Source organism: Arabidopsis thaliana, chromosome 3 (genome assembly GCF_000001735.4).
Source record: "Arabidopsis thaliana chromosome 3, partial sequence".
In the NCBI taxonomy this organism is placed as follows: Eukaryota; Viridiplantae; Streptophyta; class Magnoliopsida; order Brassicales; family Brassicaceae; genus Arabidopsis; species Arabidopsis thaliana.
The window spans coordinates 22950065-22972832 of record NC_003074.8 but is presented as its reverse complement, the minus strand read 5'-3'; the positions used below and the strand labels follow the sequence as shown (position 1 = coordinate 22972832).

General features: G+C 36.2%; 6 protein-coding genes across 9 annotated transcripts; 4 read left to right on the top strand and 2 right to left on the bottom strand.

Moving 5' to 3' along the window:
• The first annotated feature begins 529 nt into the window (after positions 1-529).
• On the top strand, positions 530-1475 carry GLP10 (germin-like protein 10). Of its 2 annotated transcripts, NM_116067.4 has the most exons (2): positions 530-752; positions 840-1475. In NM_116067.4, the coding sequence occupies exons 1-2, from the start codon at positions 641-643 to the stop codon at positions 1388-1390; spliced, it is 663 nt and encodes a 220-aa protein (NP_191761.1). In that variant the 5' UTR covers positions 530-640; the 3' UTR covers positions 1391-1475. The 2 variants fall into 2 exon arrangements, with proteins under 2 accessions (NP_191761.1, NP_974477.1); NM_202748.1 differs by having other exon boundaries at positions 594-1475.
• On the bottom strand, positions 1449-8299 carry AT3G62010 (metal ion-binding protein). Of its 2 annotated transcripts, none has more exons than NM_116066.4 (19): positions 7739-8299; positions 7284-7415; positions 7099-7170; positions 6871-6941; positions 6687-6786; positions 6501-6599; positions 6234-6360; positions 5699-5838; positions 5554-5613; positions 5239-5474; positions 4609-5038; positions 4158-4481; positions 3439-4044; positions 3178-3351; positions 2850-3083; positions 2495-2778; positions 2134-2403; positions 1921-2043; positions 1449-1816 (listed from the first exon to the last, which is right to left on the bottom strand). In NM_116066.4, the coding sequence occupies exons 1-19, from the start codon at positions 7886-7888 to the stop codon at positions 1684-1686; spliced, it is 3765 nt and encodes a 1254-aa protein (NP_191760.2). In that variant the 5' UTR covers positions 7889-8299; the 3' UTR covers positions 1449-1683. The 2 variants fall into 2 exon arrangements, with proteins under 2 accessions (NP_191760.2, NP_001190158.1); NM_001203229.1 differs by having other exon boundaries at positions 1456-1816; positions 4609-5029; positions 7739-8219.
• A 3212-nt stretch (positions 8300-11511) lies between these two features.
• AT3G62000 (S-adenosyl-L-methionine-dependent methyltransferases superfamily protein) lies at positions 11512-13780 on the top strand. Of its 2 annotated transcripts, none has more exons than NM_001203228.2 (9): positions 11512-11901; positions 11977-12030; positions 12139-12222; positions 12318-12443; positions 12717-12784; positions 12874-12943; positions 13016-13081; positions 13169-13250; positions 13351-13780. In NM_001203228.2, the coding sequence occupies exons 1-9, from the start codon at positions 11653-11655 to the stop codon at positions 13608-13610; spliced, it is 1059 nt and encodes a 352-aa protein (NP_001190157.1). In that variant the 5' UTR covers positions 11512-11652; the 3' UTR covers positions 13611-13780. The 2 variants fall into 2 exon arrangements, with proteins under 2 accessions (NP_001190157.1, NP_191759.1); NM_116065.3 differs by having other exon boundaries at positions 11624-11901; positions 13169-13246; positions 13351-13748.
• Positions 13781-13814: 34 nt separating this feature from the next.
• On the top strand, positions 13815-15779 carry OMTF3 (S-adenosyl-L-methionine-dependent methyltransferases superfamily protein). Its single transcript, NM_116064.5, has 9 exons — positions 13815-14216; positions 14307-14351; positions 14457-14540; positions 14639-14764; positions 14866-14933; positions 15008-15077; positions 15159-15224; positions 15300-15377; positions 15474-15779. The coding sequence occupies exons 1-9, from the start codon at positions 13923-13925 to the stop codon at positions 15513-15515; spliced, it is 873 nt and encodes a 290-aa protein (NP_191758.1). The 5' UTR covers positions 13815-13922; the 3' UTR covers positions 15516-15779.
• Positions 15780-15866: 87 nt separating this feature from the next.
• AT3G61980 (serine protease inhibitor, Kazal-type family protein) lies at positions 15867-16833 on the top strand. Its single transcript, NM_116063.3, has one exon. It carries the CDS (start codon positions 16136-16138, stop codon positions 16487-16489), a length of 354 nt encoding a protein of 117 aa, NP_567123.1. The 5' UTR covers positions 15867-16135; the 3' UTR covers positions 16490-16833.
• Positions 16834-19567: 2734 nt separating this feature from the next.
• Positions 19568-21510, bottom strand: NGA2 (AP2/B3-like transcriptional factor family protein). Its single transcript, NM_116062.3, has one exon. The coding sequence runs from the start codon at positions 21002-21004 to the stop codon at positions 20105-20107; it is 900 nt and encodes a 299-aa protein (NP_191756.1). The 5' UTR covers positions 21005-21510; the 3' UTR covers positions 19568-20104.
• Between the last annotated feature and the right edge of the window lie 1258 nt (positions 21511-22768).

Here is a 22768-nt window from a genome sequence, read left to right as displayed (position 1 = left end):
AATTTACTGGTTTGCTTTCACTGGTTGTCGTGTGCTAATTTCGACTCTACCCCTTGCCAAGGCACATTCACAACCATGTAACTGTAGGGTAATTGAGTAACTTTCTTTGTCAATCCAGGAAAAACATCACTTGGGCCGCACCATGGCCCAAACAAGGCACGGATCTGCTTTAACCTAACACCTCGATTTAATTTACCCTATCGATGATTACCACAAGTGGGCCTATTTGTTTATCTACCAGGCCCAGCCCATCATGATAAGAAAATGCTTGTCACTCAAGTTTTTAATTAACTTTCCAACTCCTTACCAAGAATTTGAAACTGAAACTTTTTATTATTGATCTATAGATCTCTGATCTGGAATATATTTCGGTTAAACCAAGAATTCTAGCTAACGAAAACCAAAACTTAAAAGTTAGATTAAATATGTACATGTGTAAGAAAACGACATCACATCTTTCCTCCAACTCCCAAGCTTTGCTTTGCGTTTAAGTTAGTTAAGCTATGCATAATTTCTCCTCAAACAGATTCAAATATTTATAACGATCCAAATCGAAACAAAAACATATCACACAGTTTCAAATTAGAGCTTCAAATCTAGTTACTTGTTCTTCTACAGTACATCATCAAAAGTCAAAACCATGGACTCGAGATGTTTTGGCTTCTTCTTTACTTTGTTATCTCTAAATGTGATTGTTCTTGCTTACGATCCTGACACACTTCAAGATCTCTGCGTTGCGGATCGCACTTCAGGTACACATATATCTTCAAATTAAATTTACTGTCTACTTTGAATGATTTGTTAAAGTAATGAAATGTCGTCGTTTTTGGATTATGTAGGGATAAAAGTGAATGGTTTCACATGTAAACCCGAATCAAACATCACCGCTTCAGATTTTTTCTTCGCCGGAATCGGAAAACCCGCCGTCGTTAACAACACAGTCGGGTCAGCCGTCACGGGAGCAAACGTAGAGAAGATCGCAGGGCTTAACACGCTCGGAGTCTCACTCGCGCGTATCGACTACGCTCCCGGAGGTTTAAACCCGCCGCACACGCATCCACGCGCCACCGAAGTGATCTTCGTTTTGGAAGGCGAGCTTGACGTTGGATTCATAACGACGGCGAACAAGCTCTTCGCTAAGACGGTGAAGAAAGGAGAAGTGTTCGTCTTCCCTAGAGGATTGATTCATTACCAGAAAAACAACGACAAAGCGAAACCGGCGTCGGTGATCTCTGCGTTCAACAGTCAATTACCGGGAACACAATCGATCGCCGCCACGCTATTCACAGCCACTCCGGCGATTCCGGATCACGTTTTAACGACGACGTTTCAAATCGGAACGAAAGAAATCGAAAAAATCAAATCTAAGTTTGCTCCCAAGAAAGTCTAAAAATCGCGTCGTTATATATATATATTTTAAATTTTATTAATTGGTTTTTAAATTTTAATAAAGGAAAAAATAAACCTTGTTCATTAGAATAACCTGCTGAATCAGCTGGAGGGTTTTAAGCAATGCATATAAAGGTACAAACCTATAAACAGAGATCTCTCTACAAAGCAGACGAAGGAGAAGAGAAGGCTGTACAATTTTTTATACACTAAAAGCTCTGTATAAACCAAACAACATAACTTTGCCTAGATTTATACATATATGTATGGACACTGAAACCCAAAATCACACTTTTATTTATCTATCCTGAGGTTATGACAGAGATGTCCAAGTTCCGGCCGTGACTTCATCCAATCCAAGAATTTCATTTCTTCCGGCGACGTGCTATAGAGGTATGATCTGAATGTTATCAGGTAAAAGTAGCGCCTGCTCATACAAAACAATCATATTATTTGTTTGGATATGGGAAGAAACGAAACTCATGGTTTGGTTGGATCGTTTTAACCGGATTGAAGTTGTAAGTAACTAACCTTAAGGCTTTAACACCCATGTCCATGATGTATGAACGGTTTTCATCTTTTGTAATAGGAAGTTTGTTCAGCTCTTTACTGTAGTAAACGATGTCTTCTCGCAAATGTCCTGCACCAGCACACCTATAAAATGCCAAAACAAGAAGATGAAATCATGAGCGATGTGTAGTTTAAAGTGATAAAATTCTCAAAAGAGATTGATTGATTACATACAGTTCGACTATTCCATCTACGTCTGATTTGCTCTGAGGACCATGAGAAAGCACTCTTATGAGACTCAGTATGTCGCGGTAGTCTCCCATACTCAACGCTTCTTCATCACAAGCCCCTGAAGGCGAATCATCTTCTTCTAAGGTAGAAGAATTTGTGGTTGGTGTAGCTGTGAAGTTCTGACCAGGTTGAAGTAGGAGACAAGTTATAGCCATTGCATAAGAAACTCCTCCAAAACCGGTGTGCGATACAAACAAGTAACTCCCAGCGGAACTGTGATTAAAACATCGCCACAAGTTAATTACGGAAGAGATTCGGTAAATATGTAACATGTGAAAAATTAAAACAGATGATTGATACTTACTCGTCTTTACAGTACTGGATCGCGTCTACATCGGAAGCTAATGCGTCTTTTTCTCTGGTTAAAGGTATTCTCCGGTAAGATATATTGTAATTTTCATCTTTCAGAGCAGCATATACTTCTGCAGGTGTCTTCACATTTTCTGGTTGAATATTCTCCCAATATCCAATAACCCGAGATTGATTTGATGCCGGGCTGTATTCTTCACGATGCAATAGCATTCGGCCTCCAGTCTCTCGAACTTCAGCCAATATATCTTCTTTTAACCGTGTTTCTAAGCTTTCTACCTGCATTGAGGATACAAATATAAAAAACTGCTTTTGCAATTTGCATAATATTAGCTGTGATTGAAACATACCACTGCACCGGTTATTCCAACATGCTTAAGCGTATCAACAGGTTTACTCAATTCTCTCAACACAAATGGAGTTCCATTGATGTAAACAACCGCTTCTTCTCTCAAGTCTGTTACCACTATTCTTTCTGTTGAACCCCCACCTTCTTCCTTAAGTTTGGTGCCTAAATAGGCGAGCATTTTTTTAGCGCCTGAAATTGTGGGAGTTGCCATGCTATACACAGGATATCTATCGACCTGCAATGAACGTTATGTCATGGTTAAGTATGATCATTTTAAGGTTACCAGTTATCAGGAAACCACACAAGAATCACATTTCCTTGAAGCCTACCTTGTATACGTGAGGTGCACCGTTAATTTGCAAACGACTTGAAGTTCTTTGGCCAGGGAAAAAGTACATTTTAAGTATAGAACCTTTGCTCAAGACAGAACCACTACGTTCGTTGACAATTGACTCCATGACTGCATCTCCGTGTTGTGATTCATGTTGTGCCCGCAATTCCTCCTACATGAATATATTCAAAGTTGTAACACGCAAAATAAAGAAGATTATACAGTTTCCCAAGCCTGGATAATGAGACATTTGACTCACAGGAATGGTAAAAAATCGCCCAGGTCTTAGCCTTATGCTCCACTTCATTGCTTGCACCTCAGGCCTCTGATGCAACCAATTCTTGAACGTCACCTTAGATTCTCCTTCCACAAAGAATCCATCAAAAGCTTTGCTTCCTAGATAGGCTGCAAAGGCAATCAAGCGGAAGTATCTCTCCAAGTATTCAGCGCCACGTTTCAAGGCAGCACTCCTTACTCGTGGCTCAACATGTTGTTGGTTGAAAACCTTCCTGTACTGCAGAACAGCTTCACGAATATTTTGCAATGCAGAACATCTATCAATCACAGCATCTAACGCCTCACGTGATTCAACTCCATTATCGAATAACCTAGTGATTTTCCACAGCAAAAGGATGTCATCCATTCCAAATGCACGACCTTGTTCCTCCTCAGTTCTTCGTCCTGAATTACGAGGTCTTGCTTCAGCATTATTACTTCCAGTTTCTTCACCACCACTTGAGGAATCTTCATCCACAATTTCATGGGTCAGAACGTCATAAAGAACCTTGATAGGTCTCCCATAATTAATGCGGAGCTTCACTAGACAGGCAATGACAGTTCCAGTGGTTGTTCTACCTCTCCCCATCTGTAAATGTCGATATGAAAAATGAAATGCTGTAAGTTTAACAGATAAGCTTAAGAGGATTACCAAATATATCGAAATACACAAGCAGATTGGGACAAAGAAGGAAACTAAACCTGGCAATTGAAGACAAAAGCAGTGTCTTTGGAAGCAGAAGCAATATTAGATGTCAATGTGTCAAAGTCTGAGCTTTTGGGGGCTTTACCATCAGTTATAGGTACACGTGCATACTTAATAGGAAAACCATCAGCCTCTAAACATTTGTAAACCTCGAGGGGTGTTTGAACAGAATCAGCATCTACATTTTCCCATAAGTCAAAAATCTGTCCATCTTTGGTTTCATGAATGACCATTATCGCACCGTCATATCGCTTAGCTTCTCTCAGAATATCCTCTTTTAGACGAGCCTCCATCCCTTCAACTCTATCTCGATCAATTCCCTACATAGAGGTATTTATGTAAGCTTTCAGACCAATCCATAAGAGTTGAAGAGAAACTGAGGGTAATCACTCAAAGGTATTGCATCTAAATAGTATTTGAAATATGTTTTAAAACATAGATTATTACCGTATATTCTAGCATGTTCTTATATGGCCTTTCAACTTCTCGTAGAACAAATGGTTTCCCGTTGATATATATAACAGGTTCTTCTCTCATATTGTGCCAAAAAACTGGCCGACCACCTCTGGAACTCCCAACCCTTTCAATGACAGATCGAATACCATCTATAGTTGGATTTGCAACACCATACACAGGAAATCCTGGAACCTCCCTAAAATTCGGAGCTCCTTCCACCCTCTCTGGTAGATTTAAAATTTGACAGCCAGGACTGTGATCACTCTTTAGAACAGTTTGACTTCCCAGAACTGCCCCACTTCTAAGCGCAGCAACGACACTCATCTCGTGAGGGCGCCCGTCGGTAGATTCTGCAATCTTTATCAAAGAAGGCTTCATAGCTGCATATCCAAGGGCACCCATAGGATCTCTCCTGAGCAACCTAGAAGAGACAATGAACATACATGAGACATCTGAAGATCATATGCTACAATAGTGTAAATAGATCAGCTGCCGGGAGCTACTTAAATATAGGAAAAGCCTCTCAAAGTTGTTCTTCAACTGCTCCTATGGAAAACTGAGATACAGCCAGATTTACAAGCAAACAGAAGCATACCAGGTTACAGGCAAAAATATCAGTACCTGCGAAGAATGCTATAGAGCTCTGGCCTAGCTCGCATCCAATCAGCAAAACTGACATGGCCAAGCGAACCAGATTGGAGAAAAGCACCCTCCGAATGAAGATATACTGCAAAGCATATAAGGAAGTAATATCTTTCCAAGTACTCAACAAAAAATGAGAGTGCTGCCTCTCTCTTCTTTTCATCGGGTTGACGCAAAATACTACTGCGATAGGTTGCAATTGCCTCTCGTAGATTCTGTAAGTTAATTCATGAATAAACCTTAGACATTTTACCCTAAGTGAAACCCCATAAGATAAAAACTTAACACAGATACCTGCATGGATGCACATTTGTCGATGACTTTATCAACTTGCCTTTTTCCTTCTACACCACCCTAGAATCATGAAACCAATAAATAATTAGAAGCAGCAGGACCACCAAAATAATCAGATAAAGACAAACGGAAAGAGACTAAATACCTCTAAGACTCTAATTAAACTTCTAACGACCGCATATTCCCCTCTACGGATTGCCTCCTCCGAATTCGGCAGATTAACAGTAATATTTTCACCAGCTTTAAAGATTCTCCCAAAAGAGTTGTTTCTTGGGAATCCTTGATCTTTATTCAACATCAAATAGCAAAGGAAAAAAAATGACAGGTTAATAGATACCATAATGACCTGACTTGAACACCAATCTGTCTAGACTAATTGTCTATGGGATATATTTTTCGAGAATATGTGGCTCCCTAGATATATACATAAGAACAGGCTTGAGAAAGAGGGTTGAGAGATGATTATTGGGCTAGTCGATAGTGTTTCATTTCTCTATGACAAATAAAGTACTTGTAGATTTGATACTCCAAAAGTGGAATAAAAGTAAACGATTCAATAATAAGGTATCCCCAATTCAGCTTTTTTTTCCGAATAACATATAATTCACTGAAAGAGCATTTGTTATACTCTCTTCTCACATGCTTCTTCGCAAGTTGAGCGGTTGGAGATGATGAAGTACCTGATGCCCCAGTACGTTTGAAATAGACCAGGGTTGCAATCACCATTCCAGTCGTCGTGCGTCCACGTCCCATTTGACAATTGAAAATGATCTCCGTATTAATGTCAGCCTGAGATATCTTCCTAATCTGAAATCATAGTGTATTGAAAATTTTTATTGACAGGAACATATTAATCACAATATAATGTTATGCTCCCAGCAAATACCAAATGGCAAGAGATAAGATCATTCAAGGTTGTCGACTACGAGGAATGGCATAGGACTTACCAACAGATCAAAATCTGTTTCTTTTGGTGACTTTTCATCCGTTATAGGAACACGTTCATAATCGACAAGGTAGCCTTCAGCTTGCAGTTCTTCGTAAACCTAGATCCAGAGAATGTATAAGCAAAAACAATGATATGAACCTGGAAATCCCATTAAAGGGTGTACATATGATGTTTCATTGCCTACCTCAAGTAGTGTCTTCAAAGAATCAGTTGAGACTGGCTCCCACTGGTCCACCATCTGACCATCTGGCAGTTCATCGGTGACAAGTATCTTATTCCCATATCTGCAAGGCAAATGGTCAAATACACCCAACGCAAAAAAAAATGATGCAAACAAAGTTAGATCATTTAAAGGACCTAATGGTTACCTCGACGCCTCCATGAGAATATCTTCTTTTAATCGTGCTTCCATTTGCTCTACCCTTACCCTGTTGATTCCCTGATCAGAACATAAGCTTAAGGTCACAAATGAAAGGTTCCACGGATAATCAAGTTTCTGATTTACTTTGTTAGTAACTGTACTTTGCATGTAGCCAACAAACTAATGTACAACAACAGTGTGGAATCAACAACATATTAGAACAAGGCTTTTGTACCGTGTACTCAAGATTGGTGAAAGGTTTCTCCACATCACGTAGAACAAAAGGTCGCCCGTTTATGTATACTACCTGACAAATGTGTAGTAAATGGCAAGTTAACAAGAAAGAATATGGAAGCACCAATAAATGGCACATGCCTAGGATTTGCATATTGGCAGAGAAGTTCAAGAAAGTGAAAATACCGGTTCCTCCCTGAGACTAATCCAAAGAACTTTTACTTGTTTACCGTCCTTGTGAGCTCCAATGTGTCTAAGAACGTTTCGTATCCCCACAGCAGTTGGAATTGCCACCCCATGTACACGTAGTGAATCAGCCTGTAACAAAGACCACAAAAAAAGAGCAGATAACAAAATGAGAACACATTAAGCCGCTGAGTATCTCAAAACCAGCTTCAATAGATAATTAGTACTCGAGGTTTATAAGGGAATCTGCATTTTGGAATACACAAAGATCAAGTTCTAGAGATAGAACGAGTGTAGTACATAAAAACTAGATTCTAGCTGAAATATAATTTAAACTCCTACACATAGGATTCGTTTCTGTGATCCGATTCCCATGTCATTGACAGATTCAGCTCACTTGAAAGTCAAATTTCACAAAACAAAGTAAAATCAAAATCGGAGAATGGGAGAGAGACCTGACGGTAATTAGGAGCGCCTTCGATCTGAGGAGTCATACGCTTATTCTGACAACCTGGAAAATGGTCACTCTTAAGAATCGTCTTCTTACCAAGTACCGATCCATCTCTCATCTTCATCACCTGCTCTGGCTCCTTCGGTATCGACATCTCTCATCCAACAAAAACTCCACAGAGAAACTTCGAAACCTCGCAGATTCTATGCAAAAAAAACACGATCTCGCTTGTTCTTCCAAGACTCCGAAACACCTCTCGACTCTTCTTCACTCTTTAAACTGTTCTTCGAATCCCGGAAACACGACAAAAATCCTACGCCAATGCGGGACGAAGAAACGCTGGAATATTCGTGATTCGCAGACAAAATCCAGAAATTTTCTCGCGCGAGAAAAAGGAAAATCGAAGTTAGAGAGAAAGAGATGAAGAAAATGGATAAGGTCGCGGAACGAATCGATTTAACAAAAACGCGGAGGATAATTCCAACAAACTTATTTAGAGCGGAGAGATTTAAGAGAGATGAGCTCACACGCTAATCTATTTCTTTAACTCTAAATTAACTCCGACGGATATTTATGCACATAAGATCGGATTAAATAGTTGAAAAACAAAACAGAATTAATAAAATAAACACGAACAACAATTTTTTGGATAGGTTATTTAAAAAAATAGCATAACGAGAAAGTTATCTAGAAGGTTAGAGGGGTTTGTGTGGCTTTTTTGGTTTACGGAGATAGAAATCAAAATAAAATTGAGGTTTATATAATTTTGTTTGGTGTTCTAATATAAACTTTTTTTTTTATTGTGATTGGGGATTCTAACCAAAATATTTACTAATCTCAAGATGTCGGAAAAAACTTTTACCATCTTTTAGGATCATAATTACTTTATATATCTATATTGTGATTTCATCTTTCAACTTATAATGTTTTTGTTAGTTTGATCTTCTTAGATTCAATTTATTCAACACGTTTAAAAGCTTCAATATAAGCCAACCATAAGAGATAAGAAATTTGTTTACTTGTCTTGGTAATAAAGTTAACTTTTACGTTGTAACTAAAATAATATAAATAAAGTAAACTTTTTAAAAAACATTAATTAATAATAATAAATTAGCCTCCTCTGAAGAAGGAATAATAAGAGAGGAAACAAATTTTCGATTGGTCAGATAAATGAGTTGTGGGTCTTGCATCGCACATAAACGTGAAAGGCATGTCTTTTTCTTTTGATTTTTTTTTTTAGTAGTTATTAAAGATTTTGTCTGCTCATTTCTAATTTTTCAAAGATATTTATTTTTCTATACAGTTCAAGTAACAATAGTTTCAAGAAAACACTTGATATTTTTACTTTTATGATAGAAATAAAACATCATGTAATTTGAGAATTCTGAATCCTTGTTATCTCTAATCGAACTTTGAACATTTTTTTTATATTAGTCTAGTCAGCTGACGATTCTGACCATATAAAATTGAGAAAGATTTTGCATTTAAATGTTTTTTAAACACCTTGAAACGAAATAAGTATATTCGAATACAGTTTTAAGTATTGTCACTCATGATCATATTACTGTTTTATTTAACCAACGTATGTTTTCTCTTGTGCACCTCTTTTATCCATTGTCGATAAATTTTATGTGATTTTAAAGATCACAAAATAGTTTATGAAAAGAAAAAATAAGATAAATGTAAACGATGGGATATTCTTTTTGGATGCGACAAGGGCATTCATCCACCATACATTTGGTGATTTTACCATATTCACATGCATACAAATGAAACAAGTATTCGAACGTGACAAAAACATAGCTATCCATGACTTGAGTTTGTGGAAACAAAATTACCACTAACATTTTATAAATCAAATCCATATATAGTAATTTATCATTACAAAAAAAAATACATTTCTTTCAATGTCTATCTAACAACAGAAACAAACTTCTTTTTTTTGTGCAAAACAACAGAAACAAACTTCAAGAGTTCAAGTAATACTGATTAGTGTCCCTTCGTAGATGGAAGACGACTAACCAATACAAGACCATTGACGTCAAGGAAATGCTAGACAATCGCGTGGTCCATTCAAAACGTATTGATAATGGAGTAAATATATATATACAGATGTCATGACATGTAAGTAATACTTTATAGATTTAGTGAATGCATATAATTCGTAATTAATATACATGCTCAAATATAGTTGATCACCTACGCTAAATCCATTGATATTGACTATATAAAGTTGCAGGTCACATAGATGTCTAAAAAAATGACAGGTCACAAATATTCTTTAATCTAGTCTTAATCTTATTAGTCACCGTATGAGAAACTAAAAATTATTGGTAAACGAGTAAACGACTCATTTAACGCGTCGTGAATTAAACATGCTCAGATTCTTCGCTTGGTTCTTCTATTTTTTTAATATGGGTTCCCACTTTTTATATGACATTTTTACAATTTACAAATACTATAAACAAAGACACACGCATTAAACGCGGTCGAAGGTTAGAAAATGGTTTTCTTATTCTTTGGTCATCGTTTATCAAAAAAAAAGTTAACAACAACCATAGTTGTCAAATGACAACCCAAGAAAAAAACACAATTATTATTAAACCAATGTGTGTTTGTAACTTCCTTTATTATTATTTTGCAGAGTTTTTCTATATAAAAAAAAAAACACAATTATTATTATTATACCAATGTGTGTTTGAAAGAATTATAATAATGAGAATGTAATTAAAAATTAATTACTTTAGATTAAAAATAGTTATAAACTAGATGTAATCGCTTTCTACCCAAATGTCGTTGAATAAACATTATTATTCGTAGTCGTATCATTTAATCAGATTAAAGGGAACATGTCAACAACTTAAGTGTATGACATATACCATGTTTAAATAATTGTAACCTGTCAAGTCACATCAAACTGATTGATGTTTCATTTTCAAATGCGATTCTCGTGGACTTCAATATGTGGTTCACAAGCTTTTTGTAGTTGTCTTCTTTTTATTCTTCTTTTATATGTGTAGTCATTAACAAATGTTTTTTTAAAAATTTAGCTTTAATGTCAATCTAGTCACGTTAGATCATTACCAAACCTGTAATCAAATGAGCGATCGAGTATTCAGTTTACTTAAATCTTTGTATTATAAACTTGTTAAATTATAGATTTATTTATATTGTATGCAATAAGTTTACAACAAATTTAAAAATTTAATACTTAGAAAATTTAATACGTTTTTAGTCCTCATGAATTATCAATCAATCCAATGGACTGCAAATGATCAACTGACTTGCGTTTCGTCTACCATTTTGCAAGCATCATATATGTATGTGCAAAGTATTAAGCTGTTACGTTCTAAAGTTGATTAAAGTTACTATGTTCCAAAGCCCTATGTTCATTTTTTTTATAATAATAATCTATCTTGAACTTCCCTATTTTAAAAATCATAAACGTACTACAGAAATTAAAATGTTGAAATCATATAAAATTATCCTAAATGTGTTATCTTACAATATGAATTTCTTAACAATATGTATCTTGACTGCATATGTTCTACAAACCATATGAATTTTGATATCGTAATCTCTTGTATTAAACATACCATTTGGTCGAGATTTGTAATCTAATTGATCAATACTTTTAATGTCTCAAAATCATTAATTGAAATTGGATAAGAAATAGAAGGTTTTTTTTTCCCAAAATACAAAGGTTATTTTATCAATCAATATAGTTCACGCTCTATCTGTGAGAGATTTTAATACCAAGAGGTTTATATGCAATTTATTCTAAACTCAATAACTTAGCAAATTATTTTGACCCGTTTCAACATCAATTTGACCCGACCCGGTTGGTTGGAGCATACGAAGATAGATTTTCGAGTTATCGTCTCCTTTTCCCGGTCAGTTTTAGTGGGGAAGCAGAAGATGTCGACCGGTTTAGCTCTGAATCGCTGTTCAGTTTCGGTATGTAGAACGGCCGTTACTTTACTTAACCGGCCAACTGTCTCCGTTGCCAGGAGTTTGAAATTCAGTCGCCGGCTAATCGGAAACTGCTCGATAGCGCCGGCGGATCCTTATGTTGTGGCGGACGACGATAAGTACGGTAACAAACAAGTTATCAGTCTCACTCCTCGCCTTTACGACTATGTCCTCTCCAACGTCCGCGAGCCTAAGGTGTGTAACTCTTCCTCTACTTTGATTTATAGAGATTTTACTTGTGGTTCGGTGTCTTACTTGATTTTGTTTTAGATTTTGAGGCAACTTCGGGAAGAGACTTCCAAAATGCGAGGTAGCCAAATGCAGGTAACAGTTTCACTGGATTCATCTTGTTGATGAGCTCTGGGTTATGCTAATTGTTTGGAATTTGAGGTGAAAATGAAGAATGCACAATACATTTGATTTTGGCTGTAGGTGTCGCCTGATCAAGCGCAGTTGCTTGCAATGCTTGTACAGATGCTTGCAGCAGAAAGATGTATTGAAGTTGGAGTTTACACGGTGTTTAATCTTCTTCCTATGAGTTTCTTGAGCATTGTTATCTTAGCTCAATATCGTCACTTTCGACAATAATGATGAGCTTGTGTTTTTGACAGGGATATTCTTCATTGGCTGTGGCGTTAGTTCTACCAGAATCAGGGTGTTTAGTTGCCTGTGAAAGAGATTCTAACTCTCTTGAAGTTGCTAAGAGGTACTACGAGCTTGCTGGAGTCTCTCACAAGGTGAGACCGAAAAACATCACATTCAATTGTTGCGAAAATCAATGCTTTTCTTAGGCACGAAAGAGTTCTGTTTTATACTTTTTCATTTGCTGTTTCGAGACTGCTTGAATCTTATTTTTAAAGACTGATACTATACTTGTATAATGGTTCCTCAACATATATATGGCCTCTTGGAAACCCTTATAACATTTTGTTTTGCTCTCTTGTCGATTCAATTCTAAGAGATTCATCATGAACAACTGTATGATTCTTTGATTTGTTTACTCTAGTCAGGTTAATGTGAAACAAGGTCTTGCAGCTGAATCATTGAAATCCATGATTCAGAACGGTGAAGGAGCCAGGTAAATACACTACGCTTCTTTTATTTTAGTGTTCAGAGTGGCTCTATTTGAAATGATTGCCTAAAATTTCAGCTTTTTATTACATGCAGCTATGATTTTGCATTTGTCGATGCTGATAAGAGGATGTATCAGGACTACTTCGAATTGCTTCTTCAACTTGTAAGATGAATAATGCTAGTCTCTTTCCATAGTTGGCCAAGTTAGCTTTAGCGGTTATCTCTGTTGACGCAGGTCAGAGTTGGTGGAGTCATTGTGATGGATAATGTTCTTTGGCATGGACGAGTTTCGGATCCTATGGTATGCAACTTACACAAACACAGCCATGCTCTTAAAGCTTCTCGAATGAGAGGAAAGACCATAATCTCATATCGATAAATTCAACAGGTGAATGATGCGAAGACCATCAGCATTAGGAATTTCAACAAAAAGTTAATGGATGATAAACGTGTAAGCATTAGTATGGTAAGTTTATTTTCTCGATTCTATCACTTTGTTCTCCTAAGTCCACAACACAACAAGCTCTTCCAAACTCTCGCTTGAGTTTATCACATTTTTTGGCGCGTCAGGTACCGATCGGCGATGGCATGACGATATGCCGCAAGAGATAGTCATCAGGAAAAACCAATTGGGTCACAGTGAACCTGATCCAAGAGAGAAGTCTTTTAAACATGAAAGGATCTCCATGAAGCCAAGATATACATGTTTCAGGATAGGGAATCATTTCTTTTGTTCTGAATCCATTCTCACAAACACTTCGAAGACTCATCTACTTGGGATGGTAACCACTAACGCATGTACTTTTGTCAAATTGTTTAACTCTTTCTGATTAGTGGAAATAGAGTTTTGATTAAGCTTTTGTGATCATCTTAATTTCTGAAAAGGGTCCCAAAGTCCTAACAAAGCTCACAGCTTAATTTCTCATTGTTGTTTCTACTATAGTATTTTTTTAATTACTTTTAAGATAAAATTTGTGTAGAATAAGACGTTGCAACTTTTCAAAAGCCACCGCCTATTATTTAAATCATATTCTCTGAGCATAGAGCCGAAGTCCTCACCAATCACCACTCACATGTTATCAATAATTGCTTATAAGAATTTGTATTCCCACTCTAATCATCAACTCTATTGATTCCACGCGATGACGACGTTTTCAACGAGCTTTCTTTTCCTTTTGTTGGTTTTCTGCTTGATCGGTTCACTAGCTGCCGATGATCTCCAACATAAATCCGGTCGGGACGTCTGCTCCGGTGGTTCTGATCTTAGAACCCCCGATATTCGTCTTAACCGGCCGACAGACTCTGTCGTCGGAAACTGCCCGACGGAGGCGAGTCCTTTAGTTATGGCTGACGACGAGAAGTACGGTAACAAAATGGTTATCAGTCTCACTCCTCGCCTTTATGACTATGTCCTCAACAACGTTCGTGAGCATGAGGTGTTTAACTCTTCCTCTGCTTTGCTTTTTTTCGTCTTCCACTTAATCAGATTTACAGTGATCTTACTTGTGACTTGATTTATCTTTTAGATTTTGAAGCAACTTCGAGAAGAAACTGCCATTAGTCAAATTCAGGTTCTTTTACTGTTTTCAGCTTGTTGATGAGCTCTGGTTTATGATGCTAGTTCTTGTCACTGTCAAGATAACTTTATGGGAAATTACATTTGATTTTGGTTGTAGGTGTCACCTGATCAAGCGCAATTGCTTGCAATGCTTGTAGAGATTCTTGGAGCTAAACGATGTATTGAAGTTGGAGTTTACACGGTGTTTAATCTTTTTTTCCTTTTGAGTTTCCTGAGTATTGTTATATATGTCGGCTTCGATTTCGTTTGACAATGATAACGAGCTCGTGTTTTTGACAGGGATATTCATCACTGGCTGTGGCGTTGGTTCTACCAGAATCAGGGCGTCTTGTTGCCTGTGATAAAGATGCTAACGCTCTTGAAGTTGCTAAGAGGTACTACGAGCTTGCCGGAGTGTCTCACAAGGTGAGACTGAAGTCTTAGCCATGCTTGTAAAATAGTTTCTCAATATTGTTGATCTCATTACAAACAACTGGTTGATTCTTTGATTTGTTTACTCTACTTAGGTCACTGTGAAACATGGTCTTGCAGCAGAATCTTTGATGTCTATGATTCAGAACGGTGAAGAGTCCAGGTAAATACACAGTAAGCCTCTTTCATATAATTGCTGAAATGATTCGACCCATTTCAAGCTTTACTTATTTGCAGCTATGATTTTGCATTTCTTGATGCTGATAAGGCGATGTATCAGGAGTACTTCGAATCGCTACTTCGACTCGTAAGACCAAGATCATAGTTATGCTAGTCTTCTTGCCATAAGGGTCAAGTTTAGCTTTAGCTGTTATATCTACTGTTGCAGGTCAGGGTTGGTGGAGTCATTGTGATTGATAATGTTCTTTGGCATGGATGGGTTGCGGATTCTACGGTATGTATCTTACGAACAATCATGCTCTAAAAAGCTTATCGAATGACCATAATTTCATATCGATAAATTCAACAGGTGAATGATGAGAGGACCATCAGCCTAAGAAATTTCAACAAAAAATTAATGGATGATCAACGTGTAAGCATTAGTATGGTGAGTTTTTTGGATTCTATCACTCCCTCTTCCTAAACACAAAAAGCTCTTCCAAGCTCATAATTGATTTTTTTCCGCCTTTCTTTTGCTCATAAGGTATCAATCGGCGATGGTATGACCATATGCCGCAAGAGGTAATCATCCGTAAAAACCACTCAGCTCGCAGTGAACCTGTTTCAAGATAGAAGAAGTCTTTAAACATAAAAGGATTGATGAAGCCAAGATATCCAGTCTCACAAACACTAAAGACTCATCAACTTTTCCCTTTTCAGTCAAAAATAAGTTGAATAATTGATAAACCAATGTGTGGGCCTATTGGGCTTTGATATGTACTGTTTTCTATGTCCGTTTGAGGCCTTTTATAAAATCGTCTTACGACCCAATAAAAAAAAAATTGATAAACCAAAAACCCAGGTTTGCTGAACATGCATCAATACGCCGTAGAAATACACGACATGACGTTTAGTTGTTTAAGTATGAACGACATGACGTTTGATGGTTTAAACAAATAACTGCGCGTAGTTTCTGTGGTTTGCTTTACTCGGTGCGTGAACCAGCTGTACCACCAATTCAAACAACACGGTTACGCAAACTCTCTCTGAGAAAATCCCCAAATCTCATGAAATTAGGGTTTCAATCATTCTTTGAACGCAAAATTAGAAACCTCCTCTCCATCCGCCACGAATCTCTAGGGTTCTTCTGAAGGATTAGATTTCTGGGTTTTAGAAATCTGTCTCTCGTCATCAACAATTCACGTGATGCCGTCGTTAACACTGAGCATTCGTTTCCTTTTCTTAGTTCTCTGCTTGATCGGTTTACAAGCTGCGGATGATTTCCCAGATAAATCCCGCGGTGACGTATGCCCTCGGGTTAAGGATCGGGGTGGATGCACAATCAACTGTTTCCGGGCGGATCCGGTTTGTGGAACCGATGGAGTCACGTACTGGTGCGGTTGTCCCGACGCAGCTTGCCATGGCGCTCGCGTAGTCAAAAAAGGAGCTTGTGACACAGGTAATGCAGGAAGTGCTTCTGTTCCTGGACAAGCTTTGTTATTGATTCATATTGTTTGGCTCTTCTTGCTCGGACTCTCTCTTCTCGTTGGTGGTTTCTGATCTCTAGAGAGTTAGTGGTGGAATTAGACAAGGAATTAGATAGATCACACGTCCTGAGTTTGTTGTATGTGTATAGTTGAGTATTGTTTTGCTTTGTGTGCTATATATATGTAATAGATTCTGTTGCAGTTCATTCTAATAATGAAGATTTGATCGGACAAAATGCTTATTACTTCAACACTATCAAATTCATTTTGGTTTTGTTAAAAGGGCGAGTCTTTGGATCTCTTCTTCGTTTGGTTTGTTCTCAAGTAAAAGATACTTGATGGATCTGTCATTTGGTAGTAGTGGTTTGAGAACTTATCCATGGAGATTGAGCATATAAAGGTTTCAACTTTTAGACATGATCCGTCAACTACAAGAATATTCTATACAAATTTGAATCCTTTCCTTCTCTAACTACAACCATATGTCTCCAAATATGATCTTTCTGCTTTAGATACAGTTGTTTTGAATACTTGGTCAGCTCTATTTCTGCTTTAGGTCTAAATGTTTCAATAGATTCTCTAGTCTGGAAACTCATTTGTCATAATCGGCTTTTGGTTCAATCGAGCCATGTCGGTTACGAATCAATGATAAAAGTCAATGCAAGAGAAGAAGATAAACAAGCAATGAAAGTGAATCTAGCCATATCGGTTACGATGAGTACACAAAACCTTGTGGACGTAGTGTTACGAGAAATTAATCCAGGGTTTAGACATAGTGGTATGAAACTTTAAAACAAAGCCTTGATCTTGGATATAACTGAAAATTTTGGTTCTCGTTAATAACGCTTGGAACAATGGGCTACTACTACCAATCGTAGGCTTCTTAACTTATGGGTTCAAATTATATTCTGTAATGGGTGTTTTATGTTAAATGGGCTTAAACTCTTATGGCCTTATTGCCACCATTTAATTAATTTAATGCACCAAATTAACCAAAAATTTAATAATAACAATTCAATTCTTCGCACAAATGCCTATTGTATTCATCACAATTCACGCAAATGCCTAATCTTTTTTTTTTTTTTTTTTTACTGCAAAATGCCTAATCTATTCACACAAACTGTTTAAATCTAATCTGTGTCAGTTTGATTAGAAGTATAAATCTTTAACTAAAATGTGGAAGTGATGCTCAGCTCAGACATGGTGCTAAAGGACGACGATGACCATGACCCTGTGGAACAGTGGAAGTGATGGCGGGCGAAGAACATATGGGAGAAATTGTCGACGAAAGAGAAATCGCTTCTGGGACTATACTGATAGTTTTGTCTTTTTAATTGAGAACTATGAGTTTATTAAAAACAGCACCGTTTTTATTTGACGGTCATTACAATAGCTAAATAGGAGTTATTTTTGAGAAACGGTATGATCAAAGTGGCCTGATCAACATAAGTTTGAGATTTCAAACGTCTAATGAATAGTTAAGAGTCTTCGAGACTTCATGGCTAAAACAAGTATGTTACCGTTTTTGAAATGATTTTTTAACATTCGTTGGTCCAAATAGTTTTTCATTTTAAATGATTTTAGTCATGGATACAAAAGATTGGATTTTAAGGAAAATTGCAATGCCCATGTTTGCTCACCAAATTAAGTGTTCCCTCTGTTCCTAAAACAATGATGTTTTGAGTTTTTCGCACAAATTAAAAACAATAGTTTTTATATTATTTTTATTAGTTTTCTATTAATTTAATAATATATGTTCTACTTCTTTCTTCTTTCTATTAATTATTAATAAAAATAATAATAATATTAACCTACAACATTAATCTTCATGGAACAAAAATAAAATTCAAAACATCAGACTTCATAAAACAGAAGAAAGTATAACATAAGAATTTTAAATTAACTTTTAGATCGATTTAATTTTTCTCTTATTTTATTTTTTTGGAGGGATACGTAGCTCATATAAATCATCATTATTATTCGTAGCTCAGGTCTAATATCTCATATGCTCATCACATATATAGGCAATTATATGATTACATAATGTAATCTATAGGTATATAGCCCTCGCTGATTTCGATGGCCTTTTTCACAGCTATGGTATGTATAGGCAAATACTTTAGCTGACATGCTCCTGCTTTTGCTTAGTTTAACGAACTATAAATGTTATAAATCTATAGATTTCTATCCCTTTTTCAAGTTAAGATTCCTCACAAAAATAGCAAATCGTATATATACACATGCACACATGTAGATAACTAGATATACATCAAATACTCCTAAACTAAAACCAAAGAATAATTATGGTGAAAACAATGTCTTCTTTATAGTTTATAATGTACATTTTAGACAATACTTTTCTGTAAATATTGTAACTGCCCAATACTCATCTTACATAGGCTTACTTTTGAGTTTGCTAAAAAAAACTTATATATGATAAACAAATACTGTTAAAAAACCTAAAATTTATTTCAACCTTTCCAAAAGGCTATAGTTTCTTGTATTGTGTAATATCATTCGTGAAAAGTTTGAATGTTTAATTTTATTGTGACATTCTACCAAAAACAGTAAGGCTCAACAAATCTAGACCTAGAAAGATATCTTTTTAACTCATCTGGAACCAACTATAAGCCCTAGATATAATGACGAAATATATAGACTAATGGACGTTTGTGACTAGATATATCCACAAATCATGAAAACACACATATACACTATATGATATCAAAATTAGTATATATAATCTATAATTTCATCACATATATATGTATTAGTAGCTAGTTGAGTTATTACTTCGTCTAAAACTCTTGAATGTTACCAAGAGAATGCAATTACAGTAATTGATCACACGCATAGTCACACCGAACAAGACCTAACATTAACAATCCCTGCCTGTATATATATATGTGTGTGAGTTGTAAAATGGTCCAGACAGAAATCAGTTTGTTAACAGAAAATAAATTTATATAAATTTCATTTACTTCTGTAAACAATCAATGCATCAGCAATATCTGTAAAAACAGATCATACCTTTTCAATCTTACATAGATGAAAAAGCTCTTCTTTATATTTTTTAAAAAAAATAAAAAAAAATTCAGATATAATATATATATATATATATATATATAAATGAAAAATAAAAAGTGTATCCATTTTTGTCTCTGCCCATCTCCTGCAAGCTGCAAAATCTGCTTGACTAATTAAGCAGCAGAAACAGCTTCAGAAAAATGCAGCAGTAACAGGACAGCAGCCATATCAAATAAACTAAACAAAGTAAAAAAGTTTGATAACCATTTAATGTCATTTTATACACAATGCTGCAATCACATGTTACATACACATTTCACTTTTATAAGACAGCCCATATCTTCTGATTAGTTTCTGACTAGAGGGACATGGGTTTTTAAGTTTTACACTGATCCCTAGCTATCCAAAGTTCTGTTCTGTATAACACCGACCAAACCAAAGCTAAATAAGAGACTCATTAAGGAAAAAGCTTTTTGGAAGAACAAAATCAGGAACCAAAACAAAAGACTTTGTTAAAACCAACCAACATGGAATCTTTAAAACATGTTATTTCTTGATAATATCATTAAATCTTGAAAGACATCTTTGTGTCATATATAATATATGGTATAAATTATCATATATATGCATTTTTAAATAGTGATTAATCTCATGATAATCATCACCTATCCAAATCAAAAGACAAAGAAGGTTTTCCTTTCTTTGTAAAGAAGTGATGATCCTCAAGACTTGCAGCTTCCATTGCTACTAAAGACTCATCATCACTGCTCACTAACCTCAACTGGAGGAGAGAACCAGCACCAACCATAGAAACTCTGCCACGTGGTATACTACCACCGGAAGACGACGACTCTTCCTCCGTACTATTCACACTCCCTCCTCCTCCTCCGCACTCCATATCTACACCAAACAGCCTTAACCGCTTCTCTCCTCTCGAAGCCATTGAAGCCACTTGTGCTCTCCTTTGCATCATCACCGGCACAGATTCAATCACAGCCGTTGGATGACTCCTCTCCATTGACCTCACATAGTATCCAATTCCTAGATCTCGTTGATGAAATCGATGATAAAGGTTGTGAGTTTCGTAATTTGTCGGCATCTGAGGATGAGGAAAAGTGTAAAACCTAGGGAACATAGCTCCGGCGAATTGCTGATGATGATGATCGGGAATCTTAGGTCGTCTCCTCCAATCGATGTAAAGCTTGTCTTTATTACAAGAATCTCTCTGAAAAGAAACGATGTCTCCAGCATCAAGCTTCTTGTCTTTGACAAAACGGCTCCAACCTTTAGTCATGACATAGCTTTGACTACTGTTCCAGTAAGAGTAACGGAACCTCCATGAGTTTCCACTTCGATCTTCGAAGTTTAGAAGCAAACCTTTGTTGCTGTCGTTTGTTGTGGAGTTATCTAATGGGAAGTATCTCTCTGCGTGTTGCTTAGGGATCACGAGTCGGTTTAGTTTGCCAACGTCGCTTGGTGTTACTACTTTGTCGAACATGTGTTCTCTCTCCATTGATGAAGAAGCTTCTTCAATAGGCTTCTCTTTATCTTCTTGATTCATCTTCTTACAATCTCAGATCTCTCAAGATTTTGACTTCCTCACCATACGATTTGAGAGTAATTCGATAAAACCTTTTTTGGTAGACAAGAAAGAGAGAGGAGGAGATAAAAAAAACCCTAATTTCAGAAGGAAGAGAATTGAGTATGGTGGTGGATGAGATTGACCTAATTATACAAAAATGGCAAGTGGGTTTTTGCCTAACTTCACTGATTAGCACGATTCTCTCTTTGAAGCTTTCTCTCTCTACTGTTTATGGAACAAGAAGCTCTTCAATTCCAAGAAAGGAAAAACAAGTTAGGATCAATCTCTAAGAACAAGGAAGGAGAAGAGAGAAGGAGAAGGAGAGAGAGAGAGAGCTCATGTAATATAAGATTGATAGAGATATGGGTCGAGAGGAAAGAAGAGAGAGGTGAGAGGGGGGCCCATGAACAATCTGGTTCTGTTCATGTGAGCTTCTTGTCCTTTTTCTACCATCCTCGTTTCATTTTTCTCTATATGGACATATTCATTTACATTTATTTGGCCCTTTTCTTCTTTTCCCTAATATATTTTGATTTACAAAATAAAATCTACTTGTATACGAACCACTCTCAAGATGGAAGAGAAATTTTTGATGACTAAAGTATATATAGTCATAATCAGTGAAAATATATATAGAAAGGAAACAAAATATTAACTTAATATACCATCTCTACCTTTTGATGGAATATTACAACAGTAGTTATATGCGATTTTATTTTTTTGCCAACCCTTCAAAAATTGTATTGATGAGAATATAAAGGCTAAATGGTTGGGATATGAGGAGAAATGTATGAAAATGTCGTGGGCTTAGGAATATCTATAGAGATTTGTTTTTTTGTTTGCAATTATACGGAAATAGTAAAGAGAAGAAGACTATTGGATTTTTATGAACAGTTAATAATAAATGCTAATTATTGAGCTCTGTGGTAAGGCTTTTTGGGATGGGTTGCCTCAATCTCCTTTTACAAGGACAAGATGACATGTCGTTTTATAGTTTTCGTCTTTACTGTTGACTTTTATTTGTTTGCCTTCACTCTTATTTTACATTAAAGATTCACTCTTGTTTTAATTAATTGCAAACAAATAAGTGAAAATTCATTTAAACACCAATAGTGTAGATGTAGTAGAGTGAATAGAGGATTTGCCATATATGGATCAAAGTTAGAGATCGAATTCATATCTACAAATAATTGTTGTAGAATATTTTAGGTTATTGTATATCTGGGATAACTCATAATCTTGGTCTATGATATATATATTAATCACACTCACAACCACTTTAATTTTTGTTATCCCAATCAAAGCATTATATTGTCCACATATACTACGTACATTTTGGCTCTCAAGTTTGAACCTAACAAGTTTACTAGAAAAGAAACGTTAGGACCTGACGACTTAAACTCATACCCATCTCTTTTGGAAACCATGATTGCAATTTACGGACCTAGCTAGATTCCGTTTTTTTCTTCTTTTTCTTTATTGTTGTGCCTAATAGATAAGGTCTATGTATTACGGAGAATTGTCCTCTGCTTCCTCGAACTTATAAAATTAGATGAAAGCGATTCATCACCATCTGCGATTGTGAAATGGTGGGCTGATTTGTTTGTGCTTTTTTTTCAACTACTCATAGTTTTCTTATTATAACGAATCTCGTCATTCTTAGCTTTATTTTATGAAGCTAAACATTCACGATTATTTGTACATAACATGAGTACATCTAAAACACGGATACAGAAAGAACAA

What these genes read in the sequence shown, in the direction of transcription:
- GLP10 (NM_116067.4), top strand. Translation starts at nt 641, where the DNA reads ATGGACTCGAGATGTTTTGGCTTCTTCTTTACTTTGTTATCTCTAAAT. An exon ending in CGTTGCGGATCGCACTTCAG is followed by an intron (nt 753 to 839) that starts GTACACATATAT and finishes TGGATTATGTAG; the next exon opens with GGATAAAAGTGAATGGTTTC.
- OMTF3 (NM_116064.5), top strand. Translation starts at nt 13,923, where the DNA reads ATGACGACGTTTTCAACGAGCTTTCTTTTCCTTTTGTTGGTTTTCTGC. An exon ending in GATGGGTTGCGGATTCTACG is followed by an intron (nt 15,225 to 15,299) that starts GTATGTATCTTA and finishes TAAATTCAACAG; the next exon opens with GTGAATGATGAGAGGACCAT. An exon ending in AACGTGTAAGCATTAGTATG is followed by an intron (nt 15,378 to 15,473) that starts GTGAGTTTTTTG and finishes TTTGCTCATAAG; the next exon opens with GTATCAATCGGCGATGGTAT.
- NGA2 (NM_116062.3), bottom strand. Translation starts at nt 21,004, where the DNA reads ATGAATCAAGAAGATAAAGAGAAGCCTATTGAAGAAGCTTCTTCATCA.
- AT3G61980 (NM_116063.3), top strand. Translation starts at nt 16,136, where the DNA reads ATGCCGTCGTTAACACTGAGCATTCGTTTCCTTTTCTTAGTTCTCTGC.
- AT3G62010 (NM_116066.4), bottom strand. Translation starts at nt 7,888, where the DNA reads ATGTCGATACCGAAGGAGCCAGAGCAGGTGATGAAGATGAGAGATGGA. An exon ending in TTAGTCTCAGGGAGGAACCG is followed by an intron (nt 7,171 to 7,283) that starts GTATTTTCACTT and finishes CACATTTGTCAG; the next exon opens with GTAGTATACATAAACGGGCG. An exon ending in CTCTATAGCATTCTTCGCAG is followed by an intron (nt 5,039 to 5,238) that starts GTACTGATATTT and finishes TGTCTCTTCTAG; the next exon opens with GTTGCTCAGGAGAGATCCTA.
- AT3G62000 (NM_001203228.2), top strand. Translation starts at nt 11,653, where the DNA reads ATGTCGACCGGTTTAGCTCTGAATCGCTGTTCAGTTTCGGTATGTAGA. An exon ending in TTGAAGTTGGAGTTTACACG is followed by an intron (nt 12,223 to 12,317) that starts GTGTTTAATCTT and finishes TGTTTTTGACAG; the next exon opens with GGATATTCTTCATTGGCTGT. An exon ending in TCGAATTGCTTCTTCAACTT is followed by an intron (nt 12,944 to 13,015) that starts GTAAGATGAATA and finishes CTGTTGACGCAG; the next exon opens with GTCAGAGTTGGTGGAGTCAT.